The sequence below is a fragment of the Cydia pomonella genome, chromosome 26, assembly GCF_033807575.1.
Source record: "Cydia pomonella isolate Wapato2018A chromosome 26, ilCydPomo1, whole genome shotgun sequence".
Taxonomy (NCBI): domain Eukaryota; kingdom Metazoa; phylum Arthropoda; class Insecta; order Lepidoptera; family Tortricidae; genus Cydia; species Cydia pomonella.
Genome location: NC_084728.1, coordinates 5,621,494 through 5,647,960, shown reverse-complemented (window position 1 = coordinate 5,647,960; position 26,467 = coordinate 5,621,494). Strand labels below are relative to the sequence as shown.

The following is a 26,467-nucleotide window of genomic DNA, read 5'->3' as shown; positions in this document are numbered from 1 at the left end:
ATAACATATTCTAGGTTTATAGGTATCGCTTTAAAAAAAAATATTTTGTTTTGTAAATTTTATAAAAAAAAGGAAATCCTATAAACCTAGTTTTTCATTGTGTTAAGTTGTTGATACCAAGGCAAAAATCATGGAAAATGTTTAGAAGTGGAAAAATGTTTTCTCCTTTTGTATGGACGTACTTTTTCCCACTACGAGTATTATCACAAAGCATTATATGATGGTACGGTCACGTCTGAAAATATTGATACGAAAAAAGTGCCGAAAATATGTATACACGAATTTATTGCCCACATATTAGTGTATACATATTTTTGGCACATTTTCGCATCGATATTTTCAGACGTGACTATACCTACTGTATAACACCATCTAGTTCGGCTGTAACTCGAGGGAACACTTTTCTTATACTTTTGAACTTTTTGTCATTCATTAACGTAAGTATACAGGTGACCTTAGCCATTGGACAAACCCTGAAATCCCACGTAGGGTTACTTCTCAGGAATGCTCTGACGTTAATATTTTTTAATTAGAACAAAAGATAAAAAAATATTTTTTTCGAACAAAAGTTATTTGCAATAATCGACAACAAAAAGAAACACACTGTGTTAATCTTTGGCAGTGTTTTTGACAATTTGTTCGAAATATTTGATAATGATGACATTTTTCAAAAGTCAGAAGTTTATTAGTGTCACAAATAAAAAAGATAATCAAAACGGTCGAAGAAGGTTCCATACTATTCTTTTAAGATATTACCTTAGGAGCTACTAACACATACAGGCTGCTCCAAAGTAAAAAATGGTAATTTGTTAATTTCTTCGAAACCGCTACACCGGTTGTTATCATACTTTGTACACTGGTTCTAAATACCCTAATGCATATGTACATTTCGGCTTTGTCCAATGGCTAGGGACACACTGTAGGATTTTATCAATCATATCATTATCAAAAATACTATAAAAATGCAGTCTATCTACCTATTCGTGTCTATTACACTTTTAAAAAGTTGCAATTTACAACTGATCCAATTCCTTTGTTTAGTAGCTAAGCAGGTATGGAATAAGAAATCCTATATATTTTTTTTAAATCGTCGATTGTTCTTGCCGTTGAACTAGTCTTGAGTAATCGCTTCCAACTATTTAATTATCTTGTATTAAAATTATCGGGCGATAAGCGAACGATTCCTCGATAGACGGTCACTGTGATTTGTGTTGTGGGCGCCGCCGGCCTTGCCATAATAAACATACAAGTGAGTATTTATAGACTTTAAAACAAAAATTAAAATATTATAGGACATTATTACACAAATTGACTAAGTCCCACAGTAAGCTCAATAAGGCTTGTGTTGAGGGTACTTAGACAACGATATATATAATAGATAAATATTTATAAATACTTAAATACATAGAAAACACCCATGACTCAGGAACAAATATCCATGCTCATCACACGAATAAATGCTCTTACCAGGATTTGAACCCGGGACCATCAGCTTCGTAGGCAGGGTCACTAACCACTAGGCCAAACCGGTCGTCAAAGAGTTCGAGAGAGACTTAAATATTACTTATTGTATTAATCTCCTCCGTGTTAGGGCTCCTCTACACGAAGGCCCAGCGTGGGCCAGTCTAAGGGACGCAGCTATGCGGTGGAATGAGATAGCAATATCACTTGCTCCCTCTAACGCATGAATGCGTCCCTTGGACTGGCCTACGCTGGGCCATCGTGTAGCCCTTACAGGTAGTTTAATAATCTGAGTGCTGCAATGAAGAAAAATCACCATGTCGGGCTCAAACTCTTGTAATGTTTAAGAATGAGTGTGGAAACTGCCTTTCTAGAAATATTAAATACGTATTGTGTATATTAAAACGGGTCACTCACTAAAGTAAAGTCGAACAATGCTCGACATATTTTTACTACATAATCGAGGAATTTAAATGGGAGAAGGTGTTGGCGGACCGACGTCGACTGCGGGCTGCAGCTTGACTTGAGTGATCTGTCGATACCCCCCGTCAGGGGGGTATGAGGGGCCGCTACCGCACAATGGCTGCGGCGGCTGTTGCGGGTCGCTTCCCCACCGACTGGTGGGGTGGTCGAATGGCCGTCATTTTGGGGACGGTGTGGGTAGCTGGTGTGGGCCAGCTCTTCGCTACCGATCGTTATCCAACCCCACGGCCCCTAACCTGGTGATACCGTTTGAGCGGGGCCAGGTTATGGAGCTCTCAGTAATTGTCTCAGAAACCATAAGTATGAGTAGAGTAGCCACACCTATAAGCGCGGAAAGCAAAGTCCTGTTCCCAAAATAAAAACCGGGCAAGTGCGAGTCGGATTCGCCCACCGAGGGTTCCGTACTTTATAGTATTTGTCGTTATAGCGGCATCAGAAGTACAACATTTGTGAAAATTTTAACTGTCTAGCTATCACGGTTCAAGAGATACAGCCTGGTGACAGACGGACAGCGGAGTCTTAGTAATAGGGTCCGCTTTATTCTTCGGGTACGGAAACCTCAAAAACCGCTTCTCCATGGAAGACCGGTCTGAATAATTCCATGCTGGTTGGTTTCAAGCAAAGCAAGCTTGCAAGCTTTAGGTACCCCTCTCGAAAAGAACACAATTAACCTCTACCAGCCCAAAGGCCCAGAGGAAAGAGCACGGCCGATTCTGCATACAAACGTAGTCCCCATTTTCCTCTTTAGATATTGAGATTTTGGAAAATATTTTTACAATATTTGGTTTTTACATAGCTATGGAAAAATTAGGAGCGAGCGATATATGGAAAACAGGTTTCATACAAAATGTTAAATGCTTATAATAATTAACAATAAAAACAATCGTAGGGTCATAACTGTGGTTGATATACAATAAATTGTGTCAAATATTTTCAATAAAGCCAGAGAGGAAAACGTTTTTATGATAATTTTTAAGAAAAAAAAACCGACTTCAATGAGGGAGACCGGTGAAAGAACGATTATTGTTGATTTTAGATTTCATACAATCATCACAAGCAGTTCCACTTCATCAAATGTCACTTTTTTAAATGTAATGTGTAAATGTAATGTAAATTTCTTTAACAAATCAAATGCTTGATTTGTTAAAGAAAATACAATAATCACTATATGTATGCCTTCCATATTTGAAGAGTTCCCTCGATTCCTCATGGACCCCATCGTCAGAACTCGAACTTGACAAAAAATTGTTTTAAAATTTAATTTACTTAACAAATACAGCGAAGAGGAGAAATCGCCAAACGTGTACTATGCGTCGTTGAAGAGTTCCATTCTGATCAGCATCAGCAGTTCCACTTCATCAAATGTCACTTTTTTAAATGTAAATGCTTAATTTGTTACAGAAAATACAAAAATCACTATATGTATGCCTTTCACATTTGAAGAGTTCCCTCGATTCTTCATGGATCCCATCATCAGAACTGAGTTTTGACACAGAACGGAACTCTTCAATGATGCATAGTTCACGTTTGGCAATTTGATCTCTTTGCCAAGCAGTTAGGTTTTCAAGGCACATTTTTATATTCTTATCCTATTTCGTTTTTTTAATAATTATCTGGTGCTTTATTTCGTGCATGGTTTGAAATAATTTATCTTAAATACAGTCGAATACCCTATTGCGAGTAGGTATCTTACCAGTCAACCATAGGGCAAATCTGAAATGTGTCAAGGTGGGTGCAGTGGCAAAAAAACATGTTACTCCCTTTTCTACATAATTAGGCCTAGGACGCTGTCTTTTTAATTTCATTGTATGAAATCTCAAATCAACAATAATCGTCCTTTCACCGGTCTCCCTCAATTAAGTCGGTTTTTTTTATTATTATTAATCTTTACTATTATTACTTGAAGTTGGCGAACATTAAACATGAGGCTGATACCGTGCATGAAGGCGCAGGACGAAGATGAGGACCACTCGCGATACATCGACCGAGAGATCAAGAACTGGATCAAGAACTATAATGACGTAAGTCACCATCACCATACATAATTTAACGGCGGCCACCAAAGAGATAAAGTTGGGCCCGCTCGGTCTTTAAAAAGAGCGCTCCGATCTCGGTCAATCGGTCAAAGGAACTAGAAAGGAACGATCTCGAGATCTGAAGGAAAGGACGGAGATAGCTAAATCGATCTGGTCCGTGGCTGCCATTATTTTGTGTGCGAGAGGGACACTGCTATAGACTATTTGTTACTAGGTACCGACGTACCGACTACTGAACTAAAGGACCGAGACCTAGTTCCTTTCGGTCCGTGGTGGGATTTCATTCCTTTTAGTTCTTCGCTCCTGACCGTCTCAAGCCTACAAAAGAGTCAGTGGATGTAGTAAAGCATCGTAATAAAGATGTAAAGTCTAAGAAATTCTTGCTCCCGAGTTACACAGCTGAAGTAGGTATGTATGTAGAAATGTAGATTTAAGTCTGGGATGTCTTGTACATTCAAATCTATTTATTGTAACACCTTGTATTTAATGAACATGGTAGCAATAAAGAAATATGCAGATGAAGCAGATTGCACGTATCTTACAGCATTAGGAAATAATGGGAGGATAAAGTTGCTCACGTCCGCAGGAATTGCCACTATTATCCTGCACGTCTCCTCCGGGTGGCGCTAAACGAGCAACAGCCCATCGGCGGCTGTACCTGTTACTGAGAGAACCTCACAGCCCTGATCCCGAGTCGCTCTTATATACCTTAAGCGACTCGAATCTTGCCATACGATTAATAATAATAGGAAATAATTTGTTTTTCAAAAAACGTAATTTGACCGAATCATAGGGTAGTAGATACTTCTGGCGCGTCGTTTCATCCGCTACTAATACTGACTGTGCCTGTTTATGTGTTGTATTCCAGGCTATCAAACTGCTACTTCTTGGAACTGGTGAGAGCGGCAAAACCACCATCATCAAGCAGATGAAGATTCTGCACATACAGGGATTTAGCCAGAGGTATAACCGTTTTCACAAGCTTTTATTTATTTTTTTGGTCAAAATGCTTTATTTGCATAATATATATATTTAGATCAAGACAAGTCTGCAGTCTGCAAAGATTTTGATTATAAGTATATATTAAGATATTGACGCAGTGCAAGTGTTAACTTTAAACGTTACACTTCTATGAAGTTATGACGTATAAATAACACTGGCACTGCGTGTACTATCAAAATCGTCGCATACTTATATTGGTCTAGCCAGGACGGAGGTGACCATAGGAACGCTGTCATAAAACAACGCAACCTAATTGTGTTTGGGTTTGTTAGGACTGTCTCGATGAGAATTAGTTGCCTATGGAAAGAGTACTAGTCAGTGATAAAAGCTTTTACTAAAATGATTTTTTTGACAAAAACTTATAAATTTTTTAATAATGTTAAAAATTAAAAGCACATAGATTCTTTGTGACCAATGGTTGGCCCAAAAACATTGTTTTTTTTTCCTATGGCATATTTCGTTAGGATCGCAAAGCTTTCCTCTTAAATAGCATCGCTAACAGCGTATATTTTGAAGATACTTAATACGCTTTGTTTTACTTAAATGATTGTAGTTTTAATATTAAAAACCATTTTGTAAAAAAATATTCCTAAAATAATAATTGTCAACCTATATTTGGCCTGTATGAAAGTAAGCAGTAGCGTAGTAGGGTGCTAGAGCTTCGCTCGAAAGTACATAATAATAGCCAGCTTAAAATTTATTTAATTATTTTGCCTCGAAGCTCTTCAGATGGAAAAATTACGTCACTGGCTAAGAGGCCTGGTTTAGTGTTTGATGTTACAATGGTTTACCTCGGAAATAATATTAAATTTGACGAAAAAAATTGGATACATCATCGTGTAGATAAGAATAATGAAAATTAAAAAAATGTATTTCAATCCATGAAAATATGTAGTCTTCAGGTTATTATGCATTGTCTTTTCAGAATAACATGTTTCAGTTTAAAACGTAACTTACTTCATCAGTTTTTGTTTGCCAGCGAACGTGAAGAGAAGGCCAACCACATACGTCACAACATCCACGAGTCGATCTATGACATCGTACGCCACATGGAGCCTTTGGGCATCACACTGGGGAATGCTAAGAATGTTCAAGCACAGAACTACATACTGCGGTGCGGCGCTGACGGTCCACCACACTATGACGAGGTAGATCCCGTTTGTGTTAGCTAATGTTATTAGATTAGAATTTTTCGCTTGCTCGGGTATCAATATTAGCACGAGGAGTTAAACAACAACTTTGCCCCCTTGTAAAACAAATAACTATTACCTTCTTCAAAAGTATATATACTTAGGTAAGTACTAATAAGTATTTAGGTATTACTGCCATAACACAGTTATTCAATTATGAACCACTTTTAAAGTACCTACGAGTAAGTCTAATCAATTTCTAAAATCGAAATCTATTCGCGTAGATAACTTAGTAGTTTACGATCGGTATTTTATTGATCTATTCATCGCCATAGTGTGTAATTGTCAATCGGTGTAGATGGTAATCTCTTTGAGTTAACGTACCATCTTCATAATGTGCACTCAAGTAAGTCGCGAGATTTGCTTGAATGAAGCACGCATGTAAAAGCCCGACCAGAAATATATGATCATTGTCAAGAGGGCGCTGTTATTCTCATGTATAGGGTGACAGTTCGATTTTGTACGAAAAAAATAGCTAATGAAATATCGCAATATGGCGCGTGATCATATATTACTGGTCAGGCTTTACGTAGTATCAGATCCCTTTGTTGGACATAATCATGCAGGGCCCGTACATTTCATGCCGTTGACAGAAAAATGACGTCACGTTACATAGAGTATGATTCCAATTAGTGTTTTCGTAATAATTAATCATTTGCTAACCTCCTTGGTTAACTGATACAATATGAATACAATGTACTTGACAATCAGTACAGAAACGTCTAACTGACTTTCATCTTATTGTCACTCAACTAAATAATAGATTATTGATTGATATTTCACGTGACAAGTATTTATTTTTCTACGCGTCAATAAGTAAGTCACCTGAATGTGTAATATTATAAAAAAACTTCCTGTATGTTAAATTACGTAATTTTTGCGTCAACGTCATGAAAAGTACGGGCCCTGATCATTAGTCATAATTCTGAAACCGTTAACTTTTCAGACATTGTACAAGAAGATAGCTATCTCGAAATACACAACACATTCGATATTTTCTCAAACACTCGTTATTGCCACAAAATCGTCTATGTCTGACCCAAATATTTATGTAAGCATTTTTTAAGATAAAATTCTAATGTTACAATCATCTGTATTTCCAGGAGTATTTCGACTACGTCCGAGCTTTGTGGCGAGATGGCGGCGTTCGCGAGTGCTTCAAAAGGTCCAATGAGTACCAGCTGATAGACAGTGCCGAATAGTAAGTTCACATTTTCGGGCATTTTTCTCTGACAATCTAGTTACATCTTGATTGTAGTAAAAAAGAAAGATGCTCGTAATTTCCGAACTTCGGTGTTGGCCCTCTGAGGGTATATCACTCATTTGTTGGGGCGCGATCCGCTCAAGGCTGAGAGCAGTCATTTAGGTACAGTCCAGCGAGCGAGAATATACTTGTCATCATTGTTGGGTATTGAATGGGATCAGCTTGGACTTGATACGAACTTTAGCACATTGTTGCATAAAGATAGTTTAGTATTCAAGTGGGCATATTACAAATTATAAAAACGTCATATAAAGTAATGCCGACTCTAACCCGAGAAGATTTAAATCCCTCCTAAATTGTAGGAGGATATCCCAATATGCGACTGGCAAGAAACTCGGCGGGACACATCTCACATCACATCATGGATGACTCACGCTTGAAGGGTCCGGGTTTGGGCTGAGGTGTCAGACGGCTAGGCCCGGACCCAGACCTGGCGTGAGTCATCCTTAAATTGTCCTGACGTACCTTAAACTGTCCTATTGATCATGACTTGAAGACGCGTGCTTTGACGTATTGTCATGTTATTAAAGATAAGATTTTACAAATCTGTGCGTCATCGTGGATGACACGAACTTATACCATTTAATTGCGCGATACATTTTAAATTTAAATTAGTTTTTCTATGGCTGTTACTGTTTTCGAAGAGAAGATGAAGGTAACATCCTAGTATTTGACAACCTAATTCCAGTAATGGATAGCCGATAGCCCATTTGTCACCTCTATTCCTTGGAATTAAGATGGAGGTGGCCGCTATTGGGACAGTGTCCAACACTGGGACATTTACGTTAGTTGTTAAATTGAGATTTGTTTTCAGTTTCTTGGACAGGATAGATCTGATAGAGAAGTCAGATTACTCGCCATCCGACGCCGATATACTGCGGTGTCGTCAGAAAACTACTGGTATACAGAAGATTGAATTTAAAGTCAAGGTGAGTTCGAAAAACATCTTGATATTTAGACTTTTTCTGGCAGAAGTACACACAGACAAACAGATTTCTTAATACACAAGGTTAATAATACGAGTAATACGGGTAAGTGAGGCTGACCTTCATATTGCCAATAACTGCAAGTAGCAAATTTACGGGCCCTCAATTAGGGGTCATCCATTAATTACATCACACGTTAAGGGAGAGGGAGGGGGTCAAGAAAATGTGACATGTTGTGACAAGGGGAGGGGGAAATTCACAAATTTTGTGAAGTCACTTTAACTTCACCTGTAACCGAACATTGTCCTGATTATTTGTTTTGATGTAAGTACAGTTAAATAATAGGTTTTTGCAATGATAAATCGTTTTTATTCGTGATATTTTTAGTATTGGTTTCGTGTACATTTAAAATAATTTCATTAAAATAATAATACTTCATTGGAATTGTTGATTCCATTAAAAACAATTGCCAAATATGGGACGTCACAATAGGGGGAACGGGGCTACCAAATGTGATCAGGTGTGACGAGCGGTGGTGGAGGGGTCAAAAATCATCAAATTCATGTGACGTAATTAATGGAAGGTACAAGACGTCGAACTCTTCATTACCAAATTAAAATGGAGCTGGGCGGGACATGTTGCCAGGCAGAGTGATGAATGGTGGCCGCTTTCAGACGAAAGGAGAACCTGGCGTCCAGTGGCTCGTTGGGTGGACGACATTCGGAAGATTGTGGGTCACTTCTGGATGAGATTGGCTCAGGACCGGGACAAGTGACGTACTGGAAGAGAGGCCTATGCTCAGCAGTGGGCGCTGGGCGATAAAAGGCTGATATGATGATGAATTAATGGATGACCCCTTAAAACACTATCAATGTGTAAACAGGCCCCAATGTCAGACATACTTAACCGTATGTCACACTTATCCGTATTGACCTTATATAATTTGGTCCAATAAACAATGTGCAGTAACTCATTGCATGAACCAAAAGTTCATAGAATGACGGGTGTACTTACATACAAGTGTTTTTTCAGGTGCCTAAATCGATGCACGGCGGCATACAGGAATTTTGGATGTTTGATGTCGGTGGGCAGAGAGGTGAAAGGAAAAAATGGATTCAGGTAACTTCAACTTGCATACATACTTATGATTCATACAAGGCCCGAAGCGTCACCGGACCTGCTAACATGAGTTGCGTTCTCGCGTGCGACTCCACACATCTTGCGCGACTTCAAGTATGTACTCGCGCGCGAGAACGCAACTCATGCTAGACGGTCAGAGGGGGAAGTTGGCGCTTAAACACGACCCAATAGTAAAAGTGTCTTAGACAAGCGAAACGGTGGGCCGTACGCGTATTATCGTCATGTGAAAACCAACAAAAAAAAAACCTTGTTTTGGTACAGTCAAGTGTAAAAACATGAATCCACGCAAGTTGCTCAAAAATATGTCCCATAGCTCTTAATTCGCCGACATAAGAGCTATGTGACATATTTTTGCGCAACTTGTGTGCACCTATATTTTTACACTTGACACTACGATGCGCTATGGCCCTGAATTTTGGTTGTCACCTGACGATATGCGTCAACAGTACTCTCAGCATAAATACAGTCTAAATACGTACGTAAAAGCGAAAAACAACGAACCTAGAGGAACTGCCATCCTCTGCCTTTCCAAATAGATACATCTGTAGACTTTGTGTTTCAAAGTAGTTCCTCTCTGTGCTTGCAGCATTCACTATTATTACTTCGTAAAGACGGGCTTTACGGGCACTATGAAGTAGGCCATTCGTTGGTGCGCAAATAGCGTTTGTGCACACGTTCGATGGTGCGCATATTCACTTGGCATTATATGAACGGTCCTATCTTTACTTTTAAAAACTTTGGCTCTCAGGTATTCGAAGGTATCCACGCCATCTGGTTTCTCGTAGCGTGTAGTGATTTTGACCAGACACTGAGGGAGGACTGCGCCACCAACCGGCTGAAGGAGGCGCTGACGCTCTTCGAAGACGTCTGGCAGAGCAGGTAGGTGTTAGTGTGACCCATAGGATCATCATAGGACCCAAAAGGAGGTCAGCTACTTCTTTAGGCCCGTCATTTCCGTTACTAGCAAAAGACGAGTTATTAAAAAAAATAATGCGCGGAAAGTTAAACCTTCCTTTTTTTAATTTAGCGACTTCTTCGGATGGAATAGTTTGCCCAACTATAATTTCTTATATCAGCTGGTCAAATTGTGAACATCGTGGTCGGAAGTCAAGAAATAAAGAAGCTGTTTATATTATTTAGACTGGACGTTGTTTCAGATTTCTACTAGAAGCGGGTCTGATAGTGTTCCTTAACAAGCAAGATTTGCTTCAACGCAAGGTGGAGCGCGGGGGGAGCATCGCCCCCCACTTCCCCAAGTACAACAATTATGGCGGACATGGCTGCGAATACGAACGAACGAGAGACTTCATTCGGCAGATGTTTGTTGTACGTAATAATAATAATCATACCCAGGGGTTTTAGGTGCTGGAATCATTTCGTGTAGTATTTATAACTTTGTTTATTGTAAAATAGGTACCAAACTATCAATTAAACATATGAATGAGCTCAGAAATGCTAAAATAGTTTGTTTTTATAATTATTACCTATTGTTGGCCTACTGTAAAACATTCCCACATTCATAACCCCGGGGTATGGTAAGCAAGCATAGGGCATTACCCTCACTTCCTGAAATTTCAATGCATCAGTCTCAGCTTTCTTAAATCACCCTTCCGCTTTCTCAGCTCAAAATTCCTGCAACTGGTGTGTGAACTTCTCAGGATATCAGACCGTGGTTCCGATGGCGGAGCACTATTTTTATGAGAGATGGAAAATGTTAATTTTATAAAAGGTCCACGGAATTTCGGCTCGCTGTAATTGTATTACTTATAGTATTTTTCAAAGAGCTTGGGTACAGGGATTGACGTAAAGGTAAAATACATTTATAGGTGACGAAACACGTACGAATATAGATGATGTATGAATGTAGATGTTATGTCCATATCCGTATGGACAAATTGTATAATTTATAACCTTAAAACGCAAAATCTCGCAAAATGTCATCTGTAACCGTACACAAGTAGTTTGAAAAATACTATAATGCTGTGCAAAAGAGAGATATGGGCGCTGTGAATGTCATCTCGCTTTGTGTCATTCCAGATCTAGAGCAGAGCCCAACTGGGGAAGTACCTCCGCCTTATAGAAAACCGCAGCCAAATAACACTAGACCCTGTACTACATAATCTTAAATATGTTCACGTTTCAGGACGTAACGCAGAAGCAACGTCGGCGTGCCGCCGCGCCGTCCGCCGAGCGGTTCGTCGTGGGCGCGGCGTACCGCCCGCGCGAGTGCTACTTCCACTTCACCACTGCCACGGATACGGACAATGTGCGCACCGTGTTCCGAGACACGCATCAGATCATACTCACGCATGCGCTGTCCAATATCGGCGTCTACTGACCATAATGGACTATCTTATATAGAAAGAAATAAAAGAAACAGAAACTTAAATTTATGCTGTATAAATTAATTGCATTATCCCGTTTAATTATCCATGATTTAAAGAAATATTTATATTTGTGGCAAAATTCATCAAATAAAACCGCGTAAAATAGTAAAAAGTTATATAATTCTCGAGTTCCACAAAACCAATCCCACAGCGACCACCAGCATTTCAATTCTTACAAGCACTGAAAAGCCCGCCGACCTAACCAGATGCGCTCCAGCCGCTATTCCCGCCCAGGTTTCCTTCACAACCTGGTCTACGTAGGTTGGCGGCACTTCGAACATATACTCGTAGCCAGGTAGTTCTAGGGTGTAGGTGATGGGGACGCCTACAGCACGTGTCCAGTCACGGGATGTCCCGGTGGTGTAGTACAGGACCTACAACAGTGCATGGGTGCAATAAAGGCGCATTCATAGAAGCTGGTATGTGTAAAGAATGTAGGTTAGGCTTGAATTAAATGATACACTGCACTTTATCACGTTTATTAGAAGAAATACTTAACTATCACATTTTGGTAGATATGAACGCTGCGAGAGCAGATAGGAAGAGAGAGAGAGTTGAAACGGTGTTGCCACATGCAGGAGGCGATTATAATATAAAGGTGTTCTTGCACGCTTGGATATCTAATTTAGGTGTGTTTCACACAGTATGTCAATGGAGAAGCATGCCACGGACTGTCCTGTCCCGTACACACGCATTTTATTTCATGTATATAAGAACCTTTTTTTCGCATTGCGTTCAACTAAATTTTAAGGGAATAGGTAATCTTAAATACCGTGTGCCGTAATATGTCACACAATCGTCCGCTATATTGTCATTTTTGACATCGAAAACACAGACCACAGTATGGAAGGTAGAGGTAAGGAACGCAATCTCCATAGGCAGAACTGTTGCAAAAGTGTCCAGCTGTCAGCTATAAATAATAGTTCCAAAACTCTCCAGAGTAGCGCTAGAGTAGCTAAAAACCTAGGCGTTATTGACGGAGTGAAGTGCGCTGTCTATAATTTGTTTTTTTTTTTCAAATATTCTAGGTATTGTAGCGCCACCTATTTAAGGTTTCTTGATGGACACTTTTTGGTACATGGAAATTTCATTCCTTCCATAGTCCACAGGCATCGAAAACAGACCCATCCGGCATTCATCAGGCACGATAAAAAATTGTGTATAATTATTTTAAACGGCTATTAAATAGCATGCGCATATAGGAACAGGCGGGTCAATGTACGAAATTCTTTGTGCTTAGCGTCCTTACTTTAGTAAGCCAATGGGTATTAATATTGAGCAGCGTTGCCAGCGACGTAAAGATCAGACTTGTTCAACGCGAGAGCTTTTATGGCGGTCACCATCGTGTCGCCCGTGTGTTGAAGGTTATCGCCGTTGTCTGAACACTAAGTAGCTTGAAGAAAGTAAAGACCTTGAGGTAAGGAGCAGACTTTTTCAACGCTAGAGTGTCTATGGCGATGGGTATCGTGTCGCTCATGTGTTAAAGGGACCGTTGTCTAGAACACTACCTTGAGGAGGATACCTGAGCAGCGTTGCCAACGACGTAAGCAGTAGACTTGTTCAACGCGAGAGCGCCATCATGTCGCCCATGTGTTAAAGGTTTTCGCCGTTATTTGGAACACTACCTTGAAGAGGAAATGATACCTGAGCAGCGTTGCCAACGACGTAAGGAGTAGACTTGTTCAACGCGAGAGCATCTATGGCGGTCGCCATCGTGTCGCCCATGTGTTGAAGGTCGTCGCCGTTGTCAGGAACACTACCTTGAAGAGGAAATTTCTTGTGAGGACTTTATCTTGATTGACTCATTCTTGGGATTCTGTACAGATGTAGTGCATAAGCCTTTATCATCATATTTTGACGGAAATGCACTAACGTGTTATGCTATTTCAGTCAGTCTCGTACAAAAAGTACTGAGGTTGACTGTAGTAGCATGACAAATACGAACGTTTCCGATAAAATACAACGACAATATGATTATGCACTTCACTATGTAGTTGGCTATTTATTTATTTAACCTTTTTTGCACAAAAGAAAACCTTACAGTACAAAATTCGAACTTAATGGGGCATTCTCTACAAAGCTATCATTGAAACTATTGCTTTAAAAAAATGAAAAATGTAGACAGAGTTGTTAAAAACGTTCCAAAACTCTTCATTCCATTATTGTTCTCATTACTCACCATTATTCCCCCAAGCGTACAGAAACATGTTCCCATAGCTATGCAGCGAGATATATATGGCGGCTCTGTCCAGGTTCTCTTGCACCACGTCCCTGATCAGCCGTATCTCCGACTCGGAGAAGGGATGGAATGATGCTGCAGGGGTTAGCGTTGGCGGCTACGGTGCCCCAGTAATGGTCAAAGTTGCGGTTCCCGTCTATTCCGGGGCATTCGTCGGAGCCGGTGTGGTTGCGCGAGCGGGTTTTGCGCCAGAGACGATCCTAAAAGATAAAATAAATTCAGCTTATCCCTCTCAACCCCCTAATTTCGCTCCTAAAATAAAAAATATACCGTTTTGATTTATTCACAATGTTAGTGGTAGAATTTGCTGTAACTAGGTACGAGTATTTCAATTTAAGGTATCTACGTAAAACGGTTGCCGAGAAAAACGCATTTAACCGATTTGCATTGCAAGACAGAAGTGAGTGAGTATACGGAGTATATAGTCCTCCTCATCGATTTCGATGACGGCGAACTCAGCAATTACGGATTACGCCGATTATTTATGGGCCCTAATGTGGCTGGCCAGGCTGAATTTTTTTTTTTTTAATACTACGTCGGTGGCAAACAAGCATACGGCCTGCCTGATGGTAAGCAGTCTCCGTAGCCTATGTACACCTGCAACTCCAGAGGAGTTACATGCGCGTTACACGTTTAAAGTATCACCAAGGCGATAAGAAATCTCAAGAAATCCAAGGTGCCTAGCCAAGTTCACAATCGTTTACGCTACGACAATGAAACGCTTATTCGCCTTGTGTCTCTCTATCACTCATTCAGTGACAGTTGCGTTTTGTTAGCTACGGAGCGTAAACGATTGACACGTCGGCTACGCACCCTGGTGATTTCTACTGAGACCGAATGGTTAAGAAAGCTGAAGAAGTTGGTTTAAATCCCACAGCAGACCTCGGGGGACTTTATAAAGTTTTCTTTATTAAGATTATGTTTAGGTAACTATGGTTTATATTCATTGAGCAAACATAGCAATATAAACTCACGGTTTCATGCGTATACTCATAACCATCAGGATTAGCCATCGGAATGATGACCCAATCGATATCCTCAAGCAATTGTCTGTCCACTGCATCAACCACCAACTGGTTGATGATATACAGGGCCACAGGCGTCGTGACCCATTCTCGAGAGTGCACCATGGCGTCGATCACGATTACTGGTTTCGTTGAATCCTGAAAGACAAAATACGATATTCAGTGTTGGACACACTAAGCGGACGGACCAGTAATGGATACCTACATCGTTCTTAATTCAGAAACATAAGAGTACCTATAAAAAAAAATGATATTCATCATTGGATCCTTGTCCATTACTCCAGCCAGCCGCATATTGAGCACCCAAAAATACGATACGGCTGTTACTTGGAATGAGTATTGAAAAGCTCCATTTAAACTGTCGATGAACATTGCATTATAAATCATAATCTTTCTGACATTTTGCTCTTATACCTATGTATTTTTAATTAATTGTTATTTATCTTTTATCGCTATTGTACTTTTTTTATCCCTATGTATTGTAATTTAATTCCACTTCTTTAAATACGTATCTGCATGTTCGGTATAAAGTAGTATCATATAGATAGTGTCTTTCCCGAGGACGGATGCCTTGACTCGTATTATTCTGTTATTAATGGTTAGATTTGACAAATCTGCGCGTCATCGTGGATGACACGAACTATAATGGCTACTTTACACGATGGCCCAGCGTAGGCCAGTCCAAGGGACGCATTTATGCGTTAGAGGGAACAAGTGATATTGCTATCTCATTCCACTGCATAGCTGCGTCCCTTAGACTGGCGTAAGATCGTGTAGAGAAGCCCTAACACTGGTTAACACTATTAACACGTAAGGTGATGGCTTATTAGCACCATCGCTGGCCCCACTACCTTTGATGTGCGGACGAAAAACCGACACCGTGGCCATCCCATCGCCGTCCTGCCACGCCATAAGCCATCCGACACCACTACCCTCTCTACACGCTGGCCCATCTTAGTGGACCAGTATGATGGCCCATCGTGTAGAGGAGCCATTATAATATGTATGGAAACTCCTAGAACACAATTTATGCGTAGTTACTCATGAAATGTATGTTGTTTTGTACGCGTATGTTGTTTTAACAACAAGTTTTTAAACTTCAGTTAGATTAGATCCCAAGAAGTTCAAATGTTGCAAAAAAAAACAATGATTTATATTTATTCAATAATCCTATTTTCATTACAATAAAATTTAATAAAACTAACTAAATTAAATAATACTATTATGAAATGAAAACTAGTTAAACTTAAAAATAAAATTAAGTATATATAGAAAATAACAAAGGAAAAAAATATTAATAACCTATAAACAATAGTAAACCCAATGACATAGAGAACACCCCATCCAATAAATCGGCCTGTGGCATGGACCCCATGACACTGGCGGCGTTATTACCTCTCTGATTATTTAAGTACGTATTATTTGCATGTTAGGCATAAGTAGTATTCATTAAAATAATTATGATTTACAACGTTGTCGTCGTTTTCCGAGCCCTGTATAGTCCATAGACCATAAGTTACCCGTACCTGGAATCCAGTAGTAGAAATCTTGACGACTTTGATCTGTCGTCCCTCGTAGCTCAGACTGCCATTGACGACCGTCAGTACGTCGGAGTATTGTGACGCCAGCTCGTCTAAATGGTCGTTGATCTGAATGTAGACATAGCGGTTATTATTTTTACTTTATTAGTCATTTTGACACCTGGCATTGGATGTTTGCTTCAAATCAACACCCAGTGAAATTGAACTTTAGTTAAAATTTAAGAAGAATGTATACACTAGGCAAATATACATACAACTCACTTTACAAGTTGACACTAGGTATTATTTAAATTGTTTCATTTATCTTTAAGGATAATAAAAATATTTCTATTTTATTTTAAGAGTATTCTATTGAATGTTTGCCTAAAAATCACTTGTTTTGGATAGCTAATTGGCTTATGAGGGCATAAGTAGTTGAAGTTCAAATAACTTGGTGCCTGTAATATGTTTTCCATCCGATGGTCCTTCTGCTCCTTTTGGCTGCGGCGGCTGCTTGCTGCTAGCACCTGGCCATCCTCTAATGAGAGTAGAGTAAGTAGTTGAAGTTCAATACCTCCTGATGCCTGTAGTAAGTTTTCCATCCGATGGTCCTTCCGCTCCTTTTGGCTGCGGCGGCCGCTTGCTGCTAGTACCTGGCCATCCTCTTATGAGAGTAGAGTAAGTAGTTGAAGTTCAATACCTCCTGATGCCTGTAGTAAGTTTTCCATCCGATGGTCCTTCCGCTCCTTTTGGCTGCGGCGGCCGCTTGCTGCTAGCACCTGGCCATCCTCTTATGAGAGTAGAGTAAGTAGTTGAAGTTCAATACCTCCTGATGCCTGTAGTAAGTTTTCCATCCGATGGTCCTTCCGCTCCTTTTGGCTGCGGCGGCAGCTTTGGCTGCTTGCACCTGGGCATCCTCTTATGAGAGTAGAGTAAGTAGTTGAAGTTCAATACCTCCTGATGCCTGTAGTAAGTTTTCCATCCGATGGTCCTTCTGCTCCTTTTGGCTGCGGCGGCCGCTTGCTGCTAGCACCTGGCCATCCTCTTATGAGAGTAGAGTAAGTAGTTGAAGTTCAATACCTCCTGATGCCTGTAGTAAGTTTTCCATCCGATGGTCCTTCCGCTCCTTTTGGCTGCGGCGGCAGCTTTGGCTGCTTGCACCTGGGCATCCTCTTATGAGAGTAGAGTAAGTAGTTGAAGTTCAATACCTCCTGATGCCTGTAGTAAGTTTTCCATCCGATGGTCCTTCCGCTCCTTTTGGCTGCGGCGGCCGCTTGCTGCTAGCACCTGGCCATCCTCTAATGAGAGTAGAGTAAGTAGTTGAAGTTCAATACCTCCTGATGTCTATAGTAAGTTTCCCATCCGATGGTCCTTCCGCTCCTTTTGGCTGCGGCGGCAGCTTTGGCTGCTTGCACCTGGGCATCCTCTTCACGGAAGGCTCTGTTAAAGTTTAGAACATCACTTGATGATCATGAGAAAACTAGCACCTTAGTGATAAAGATAAAACCGCCTTTCTAATGTCAGACGGCAATAGGGATGATGATTGATGACACATGTTGGATATATAACAGTCTAGTTAAATAGATAGAAAATGAGCAATTTTATTACAATATATTGTACACGAAAAATGTGCTGCCTCTGCGTGCGTCCCATGACACGGGCAAGGGCAACATCCGCTAGGTGTACCCCTTACATTTCATTAAAGTGTCAAAAGGGCGTCTACGTGTTGGCTTCGGCTCCGCGCACGCCTCCCAAAGGTCCGGAACACTATTGTTCCGTGATGGGAAAGACATACAAATTTAGTTTAAATAAGCTGGAGCTACATATTTAAACTACGAGTAATTACAGCAATAAATTTACCGTATGTCATTCTATGCGCAAAGTTCCATTTCAATCCAACACAACGTAACTCCATTTGTTTTCTTCTTCTTTAACTTATATCCCACTTACTCAGCCAAATTCTCCACCACCTTAGTGTACGAGATCTGCCTCTCCTCGAAGTACTGTAGCCATGACTCCCTCACTTCAGGAGACAGTCTCACCAGGGCCTGGAGCTTGCCTTCTAGTTGAGCTCTGGTGGACAGCAGGTCGAGCTTCGCATCGAGGGTCTGGATCTCAGAAGCCGGGCCGGAGATTTGGTAGAGCTGATGTCTGAAATTGAATTAACTTTAATGTACCAGTGATAGACACTAGTAGCCTCAATAGTTGACAACTACTACATGTTAGTTTACAAACGCTAATAATAAATTAATAAAAGTGATTTGGTCCTCTGGCTCATTTTGCACATAAGAGGACAATCAAACTTATTGGCTATCATGCTTAAAATGCTATTGCCACTCCCGCGCACCCTGTCGAGTAGCGAGGCAGTTTTCTTGCGAGGAGCTGGCATGTCCAGGCGGGATGACCTGGATGTATATTTTAACGGTTGGTCGGAGATTGCTTAATACCGAGACGGATGGAGATGGAGGGAGGATGCCTTTCCCTAGCGGTGGGGCACGATATAGGTTATTAATCAATTCATTAAATTAAATACTAGTCTCACCCTTCGTATATTTCATGGCGACTCTGGGCAAGGGCCAGGAACGCAAGAAAGTAGAGCAACCGCACCATTTTACAAATAGCTACTGATTGGTTAATTTCACCTTCATTTGAATGTTACGAGGGATTATTAGAATAATAACGTGATAAAACGATCAATAAAGATAATTGTTTAATCGGTAGTAAATAATCCCTTAATTCAATTGTTGCGTACATATACCATATAAATACATATGTAATTATTTTAAATGGTGATATATCCCCCCCCTCCTTTCCAATAAGACGTGTAATTATTTTTAACTATAATGTTACCTATACACAAGGGGGTTTAATTAAAGAAAAACTTATCCCATTGTCTTATTCATTTAAAACCCGGTCAAGTGCTTGTATCTCCGTACCATTGTACAATTTAAGCGATAAGCGGCTTATGTACGCTTGACCACTTTTAATTTTTTGTTAATATTCTATACATCTGTTTATTATTATACCTATTTCGAAGTTTATATGTTAAACCGTTATAGATAAAAGAGATTATAAGATTTATAAGCAACCAACATGTTCCTCCGCACTTCTTTTTTTTGGCGGTATGGGAATGTAGTTACGCATTCAAAAATTAAACGAAGGGGCATAGCTGGTGTTTTCAATAATGTTAATATCCAGAGAGGATAATGGGGACTAAAATATGGGGATAAAGGCGGTTTCGGGGCAGACGTTTACTTTCCTCTTAACTCACGATGAGGCTACTGTACCTTAATAGTACATTGCAAATTACCTATTCGCACGAGTATCGTACAACGTTTTACAGTATATATGGACCTTTGAATTTTCAACATATGTAGTTACGTACTACTGGCCTTAGCGTCTATTTCAGACGATCTATGGTGCAATGTCTAGAGACATTACACCGCCTGGGACGGCATTTCGGTAAAGTAGCACCATATGTACTGTAAATATTATTATACAACTAAATCGAAATGAATATTAACGTTAACTTTAATAGCAGATAATCTAAGTACCGACCTTATTCGGTAGTAAGACCTCGTTTAAATGCCAGGGCCAAAACTGTTATTAAAAGTATTAAAACAAGTTTAGGTACTCGAATTCAATTCGCGTAAAACAATGTGAGTCCAACTTTAAGGTTCTTTACTACGAAACTACGAAATACTTCCTTAAACAAGCAGGTGCATATATGATGTTGGAAAGGAAACGACTGATAGATATAAATGTGGTCGAAACGTCGATATTGCTCGTAAAAACTAAAGGCGTTTGATTTTTTTTTAGTCGCTCGTGCTAATATTGATACCCGAGCAAGCGAAAGATTCCAAAATTGAACCGCGAGCGTAGCGTCTTGAGCGTTGCGAGGGTTTCAAGGCACGAGGGTTAAATAAACTGTGCCTCCGAGTGAAACAAAAAATTTCAACACACCAACGCAAGGAAAATTTTAACTATGAACCAAAAGATCAAACCAAATCAAATATAAATGAGCGTAATAAAAAAAATATCATTCAAAATCATCATTTATAAGTCAATTCTACCAGCTTACATGAGGAAATAACTCAAAATTTGCGTCTGATTACTTTGCCTCACATGTGGATAAAATGCAGCTTTCTTAATCTTTTGAACAATCAAGAGCCTTTACCAGTTGGTGTGGTGAAAATATATTAAAACGAGTGTTGTTTCTTGCGTCCCCTGCTGCCACCGTGGCCCGTGAAAAGACATCTCTGGTCATTCTACAGCAATCCCATTCCCCTGGCTATACCTATTCCCAAATTCTAAGCAGATTCCGCTCAGCAGTTATGGTTGTAGATGGAACAACATTTCTATCTTCACCACTTAAATGGTTGGCAGTCCTCAACTTTGTGTTTCTCCAGAAACTTTCTGTCTCTCACAGCTAAACTGTAGAATGAACTGTCACCTGCGGTATTTCCGGACCGTTACGACCTTCAAACCTTCAAGAAAAGAGCGTACTCCTATCTTAAATCCGGCAACGCACTTACAGCCCCTCTGGTGTTGCATGTGTCCTTGGGCGGAGGTAATCGCTAACCATCAGGTGATCCGTCTGCTCGTTTGCGTCCTGTATCATAAAAAAAAACTTGGTATCTTAGGTTTACCTTTTCCCTGCAGCTGACTGTACATGGTATAGTCAAAGAACTAAATTTCAGTAACATTTCGTAAGATACGAATCACAATTTCACAAATTTCACAATATTTACAATGATAATATGAAAGTCGCTAGGGACGGGTCATCCATTAATTACATCACACGTTTAGGAGGAGGAAGTGGGTCAAGAAAATGTGACACGTTGTGACAAGGGGGAGGGAGGAGTCACAAACTTTGTGACGTCACTTTAACTTCATCAGTAAGTGAATATATATATATATATATATAAATTCGCTCTACAGTTAAATAACAACTTATGGAACGATAATAGTTTTTATTCGTTTAATTTTCTTTCCTAATAAGTTTTGAGTTATAAAATTACTAATGTTTCTTTTTTTCAAAAATATTGTGATAAAATATGAATGATACCTACCTTGATACCTAATTCAATTTGCCGATTTCCTTGAAAACAAAATTGCCAAAAGGGTGACGTCACACCAGGGGGGGAGGGGCTTGCCAAATGTGACTAAGTGTGATAAGGAGAAAAAGCTAGAAATTCGTGTGATGTAATTAATGGATGACCCCGGACCTCAAACTATTGTCACTGTGACAAGACGAAATGGTACTGAAATTAATTTCCTTCCTCCTAGGGTACGGACCCTAAGGCGCATGGAACACTGCATCCAGAGACAACGCTATGCGCGTATTAAAGCGACATCCCGCTCGCACATCAGACGTGCGGATTGAATGCAGTGTGCCACGCGCCATACAAACAGGTGTCGAAAGTCGATAATTGTTCTACTGATGTGGCGGAAACGGGTCCCATTACAACAATAGAGTTTACGTTGTTCGAGGAAGTTGACAATTGGTCGTTCACACAGTATGCGATAACTGAGGGCCTTCCGCGAACCACGTTCGACGGGTTGCCTCCCTGTCACACTTACGTACGAATTTACAAGTGCGACAGAGAGGCAAACACGTCGAACGTGGTTCGCGGTAGGCCCTCTGGTCCTGGTTTACATACAAGGTTAATAGTATACACCTGAAAGCGTTTTCACACTGCCCGATCCAATATCGGATGTAGGATCCTACAACCACCATGTCCGCGGAGTGTACAGGGGCGCCCCATCCCCGCTTTAGCGGCACACTACGGCTGAAGCGCTAATTATATCCACACTTCCCGATATCGGGCCCGAAATCAGTCCCGATCGTTTTTCGTTTCACGGAATATCAGCACATCGTTAACAATATTTGAAATGTTACAAATACTTTTCACCAAACCAACTGGTAAAGGCCCTCGTGATAGATAGATAGATATAATACTCTTTATTGGCACACCTCAGTAAAAGATACAGCTTAAAGAAAAACAATTGATTAGTGATAGAGGCAGACAACAGGCGGTCTTATCGCTAAAAACTAATGAAGAAAGTTGCATTTTATCCACATGTGAGGCAAAGTAATCAGATGCAAAATTTGAGTGGTTTCTTTATGTCTGCTGGTAGAATTGACATTTAAATGATGTTGAATGATAATTTTATTATTACATTCATTTGGATTTGGTTTGTTTTTTTGTTTTTCATAATTAGTATTTTCCTCGCTTTAGTGTGGTGAAAATTATTGTGTTTTACTCGGAGGCAGTTTGTTTAACCCTCGTGCCTTAAAACCCTCGCAACGCTCAAGAGTATGGTTAAGTTTTGGAATCTTTCGCTTGCTCGGGTATCAATATTAGCACGACCCCTTGTAAAACAAATAACTATTGTGTCTAATTGCCAAGAATGTTCAATGTTCGATGTTTTTGCACATATGTACCATTTTTTTTACATTTCAAATATTGTTAACGATCAGAATCAGAATCAGAATCAGAACATTTATTTGCTTTCACGTATAAATACATGCAAATACAATTGTAAAATATACTCTAAAGTACTTACATGCTTTTTTTTACATTTCAAATATTGTTAACGATGTGCTGATATTTGGTAATACGGAAAATCTTGCTCGGAGCCTGATATCAGGCCTGATAAGTTGTGGATGTAAATGGCACTTAACATTATCCCTACCCTACTATACGCACATAAACAAAAATTATCGGTCCGACAGCTGACCGGGAGGTCCGACATGTCTGAAATTAGGAAGCCTCAATCCGATATGTTGGACGGCCCCTAAGTTGAGAAAGACATGAAATCCGCTATTTTTGGTTTACATTTTTTTTTAATTCCAGTTTTCCTGTAAGTGAGGATGGGTTAGCCAACATGCCAGTTGTTTACGCTCCGTAGAGAACGAAACGAAACAAGAGTGATAGAGAGAGTTGACTACGCTACGAAGCGTTAACGATTGGCAATGGCTACGCACCCTGGCCAAATAATAAACGTACGTTTCAGTTATAAAATTACAACGAATAATTTATCGTGGCCTAAATATATGTTAATACTTATAATAAAGGCTGTGATAGTGATGCACTTGTCAGTTGCCAATTCATAGAACTCCATTCCCATCAGCTTGCCTAATTTTCAGCCTGCTGGGCAGTTTTACATGAGTCAGCCAGGTACTTTTACATGAAGAAAAAGCAACCTTTGGCTCTGGCTTCCCTACTAATGTTTGTGACGTACCGCCACCGCCACTGGCACGACATCTGTTTTTGAAAGCGACTGTAACATACGTACGTTGACAAGACACACAACCATTGTTTACATATCTGTTAACCTAAATAGGTACGGTCACGTCTGAAAATATCAATACAGACAAAGTGCCAAGAACATGTATACACTAACTTAGTATATGGGCAATAAGGTCGTGTATACATATTTTGGCACTATTTTTGTACCGATATTTTCAGACGTGACTGTACCTTGTTATCTATTGGTATTAAAAAGGAACTATTAAAAATCAATTATGATATACGCCTTTAAATAACTCTGGACATATGTCCGTCCGTATCTTAGCGGGGACCTTATGTCCTGCTAGCTTAATCACAAATAAAAATCAGATTGTTATAACGAGCATCTATTACCTCAGATAGTGATGACCTGATGACAAATCTGACATCATGTAATAATATAAAACACTCGTATATGCGCAGCACTCGTAGACACAGGGTCGGCCGTATGCGAAGGTTCTGTGTCTTCAATTGATACTTTAAACTTTTTTTAAACAAAATATCTGCCTAACAACCTTCCTAGCCTAGCCTAACAAGTAGGTTGACTGGTAGATAATGCTCTGTAGCATCAAGTCTGCCTTTTGTACGATGAGTTCTCTGTTGTGCAATATAGATTAAAATCGAGAGAGGTAAATACAATAAAAACTGTAATTAACAAGACATCCTTCAAACCATTCGTGCGTTATTTAGTCCCTCGCGATATTCTGCATCGCGCGGTCGCGAGTGTTCGCGCCAAAACACTCAACCTGACAAACGTAAAAAAAGTTAATTATGCTACGTTCAGAAACATAAATCTAAGTGCTTTTTATGTTTACCTTATTGATCGATTGTTAAATGTGTTACGAACATAGAACTTAATTTGAATTAGAAGGTGAAATACGAGTGAAAAATAGGTATTTAGTAGTTTTTATTTAACAAATTTTCCTTGTTTACGATATTTAGGTACTAGGATTCCGTACCTCAAAAAAACGGACCCCTTATAGGATCTCTTGTGTTCTCTGTCTGTTTGTCCGTCTGTTACAGCCAATTTGCTGCGAAATTACTGGACCAATTGCGTTAAAATTTTATACAAATATGTAAATCTATGACCGAAGGAAGGACGTGCATTGTAAGGTAAATTAATGAATTTTAAACTTCACGGCCATGTAATGAGAAAATAAAACTACCTAAAGTTTTGCAAACTATATCGTGCATCATATTAAATAAAAAGAAGTTGTTGTAAGGATTTTATTATTAAGTATATTAAGGTTGATAGTTTGAAGTTTTTGGCAAGCAACTCAGGGAGAAAGAAAATGACCCCCGTTCTGAGTCATGGCTTGTCCAACATGTCTCCATCGCTATACAGCGGGGTAACGCTGCTAATGTGATGTGATGTGATGTGTGTGTGTGCCTGTGGACCCGGCATGGCTCAGAACGGGTTTTAACTTTTTAAGGTATATACTTAGTCTAATTGTTAAATGATTAAAAAAAGTTATATTTTTTATTTTTTTATACTACGTCGGTGGCAAACAAGCATACGGCCCGCCTGATGGTAAGCAGTCTCCATAGCCTATGTACGCCTGCAACTCTAGAGGAGGAGAGGAGGAGGATATGATAAAAATTTAAAATATGTATTAATAAATATTTACACGTTTTGAAGAATTTGAAGTTTAAGAAAATAGTCGAAAACTGACTGGTCACTCAACTACTGTAGGGCTAACTAAAAGTCTGTTGTCAATTTATGTCATTCATTCAAATTGTTCGCGGTTTATTATGGGTTTATTTTAAATAATATTAATAATGACTATACCGAGTGAGGTCCGCAAACTCATAAAGAATTACGATAATGTGCGAAGTCGACATGAAGCGTTCTATAACGAAAAACTCCTGTTTACAAGTCGTAAACAATTGAGTAGGTTGGTGCTCTATTAATATTTTGATACTGGAAGTACTAGTTCTAACATTTGCCTATAACTTTGATAAAGTACACGAATTTATTAATACCTGAATCTCATGAACAGGGCAAGTGTGTAAAGAAACGGATAAACTAGAAGTTCTGGAAAATATCAATAAAATCAAAACATTGGAACGTAACGAGTTACTGAAAACTAATATTTAGAAGAAATCTGTGGAATGACTGGTCAGTAGTAAATTGATATAAAAATATAAAATATATAAAAATATCTTGGCGAAACATGTTTACGTTAAGAAATTACGTGAGATGACGTGCGTCAACGTATATTAACTTATTTCCTTAGGTGATACCTTACGCGTGCACAGAAAATCAAAAATATTTTCTAGTATCAAAACTATAATTCCTACTACACAAAGTTTGTCCAGCTCAAGATTTTTTTAATTTCCCGCTAAAATATTGTGTAATATCTCAGTAGCCAGACTTTTTTTTCTAATTGTAAAAGTTTATAAAAAGTTTTTTGATAAAGAGAATACTTTTTAAAATAATCGCTTGCTTTAAAATAAATGCCGACTGTCCTTATATGTAAGACAAACGGGAGACCTACT

At 39.5% G+C, this 26,467-nt stretch overlaps 3 protein-coding genes across 4 annotated transcripts in view; 2 read left to right on the top strand and 1 right to left on the bottom strand.

Annotated features, from left to right (window-relative positions):
• The first annotated feature begins 432 nt into the window (after nt 1-432).
• On the top strand, nt 433-12,001 carry LOC133532000 (guanine nucleotide-binding protein G(f) subunit alpha). The gene is made up of 10 exons (XM_061870472.1): nt 433-1,249; nt 3,851-3,965; nt 4,849-4,943; nt 5,962-6,130; nt 7,276-7,373; nt 8,251-8,365; nt 9,395-9,481; nt 10,251-10,381; nt 10,660-10,828; nt 11,646-12,001. Exons 2-10 carry the CDS (start codon nt 3,867-3,869, stop codon nt 11,838-11,840), a joined length of 1,158 nt encoding a protein of 385 aa, XP_061726456.1. The 5' UTR covers nt 433-1,249; nt 3,851-3,866; the 3' UTR covers nt 11,841-12,001.
• LOC133531860 (carboxypeptidase B-like) lies at nt 11,993-21,347 on the bottom strand. The gene is given in 10 exon segments (XM_061870256.1): nt 11,993-12,263; nt 13,534-13,649; nt 14,069-14,196; nt 14,198-14,328; nt 15,103-15,291; nt 16,680-16,802; nt 18,008-18,113; nt 18,624-18,824; nt 19,216-19,315; nt 21,323-21,347. Coding segments are annotated over 10 exon segments (1,380 nt in total). The 3' UTR covers nt 11,993-12,002.
• Nucleotides 21,348-24,530: 3,183 nt separating this feature from the next.
• Nucleotides 24,531-26,467, top strand: part of LOC133531889 (sodium/nucleoside cotransporter 1-like) — a 53,011-nt gene continuing 51,074 nt past the window's right edge. Inside the window, exon 1 of one of the 2 annotated variants that reach the window (XM_061870296.1) lies at nt 24,531-24,861. The gene's annotated coding sequence lies outside the window, so the exon portion shown is untranslated. The remainder of the gene's footprint in view (nt 24,862-26,467) is intronic. The other variant, XM_061870294.1, reaches the window with a different exon arrangement.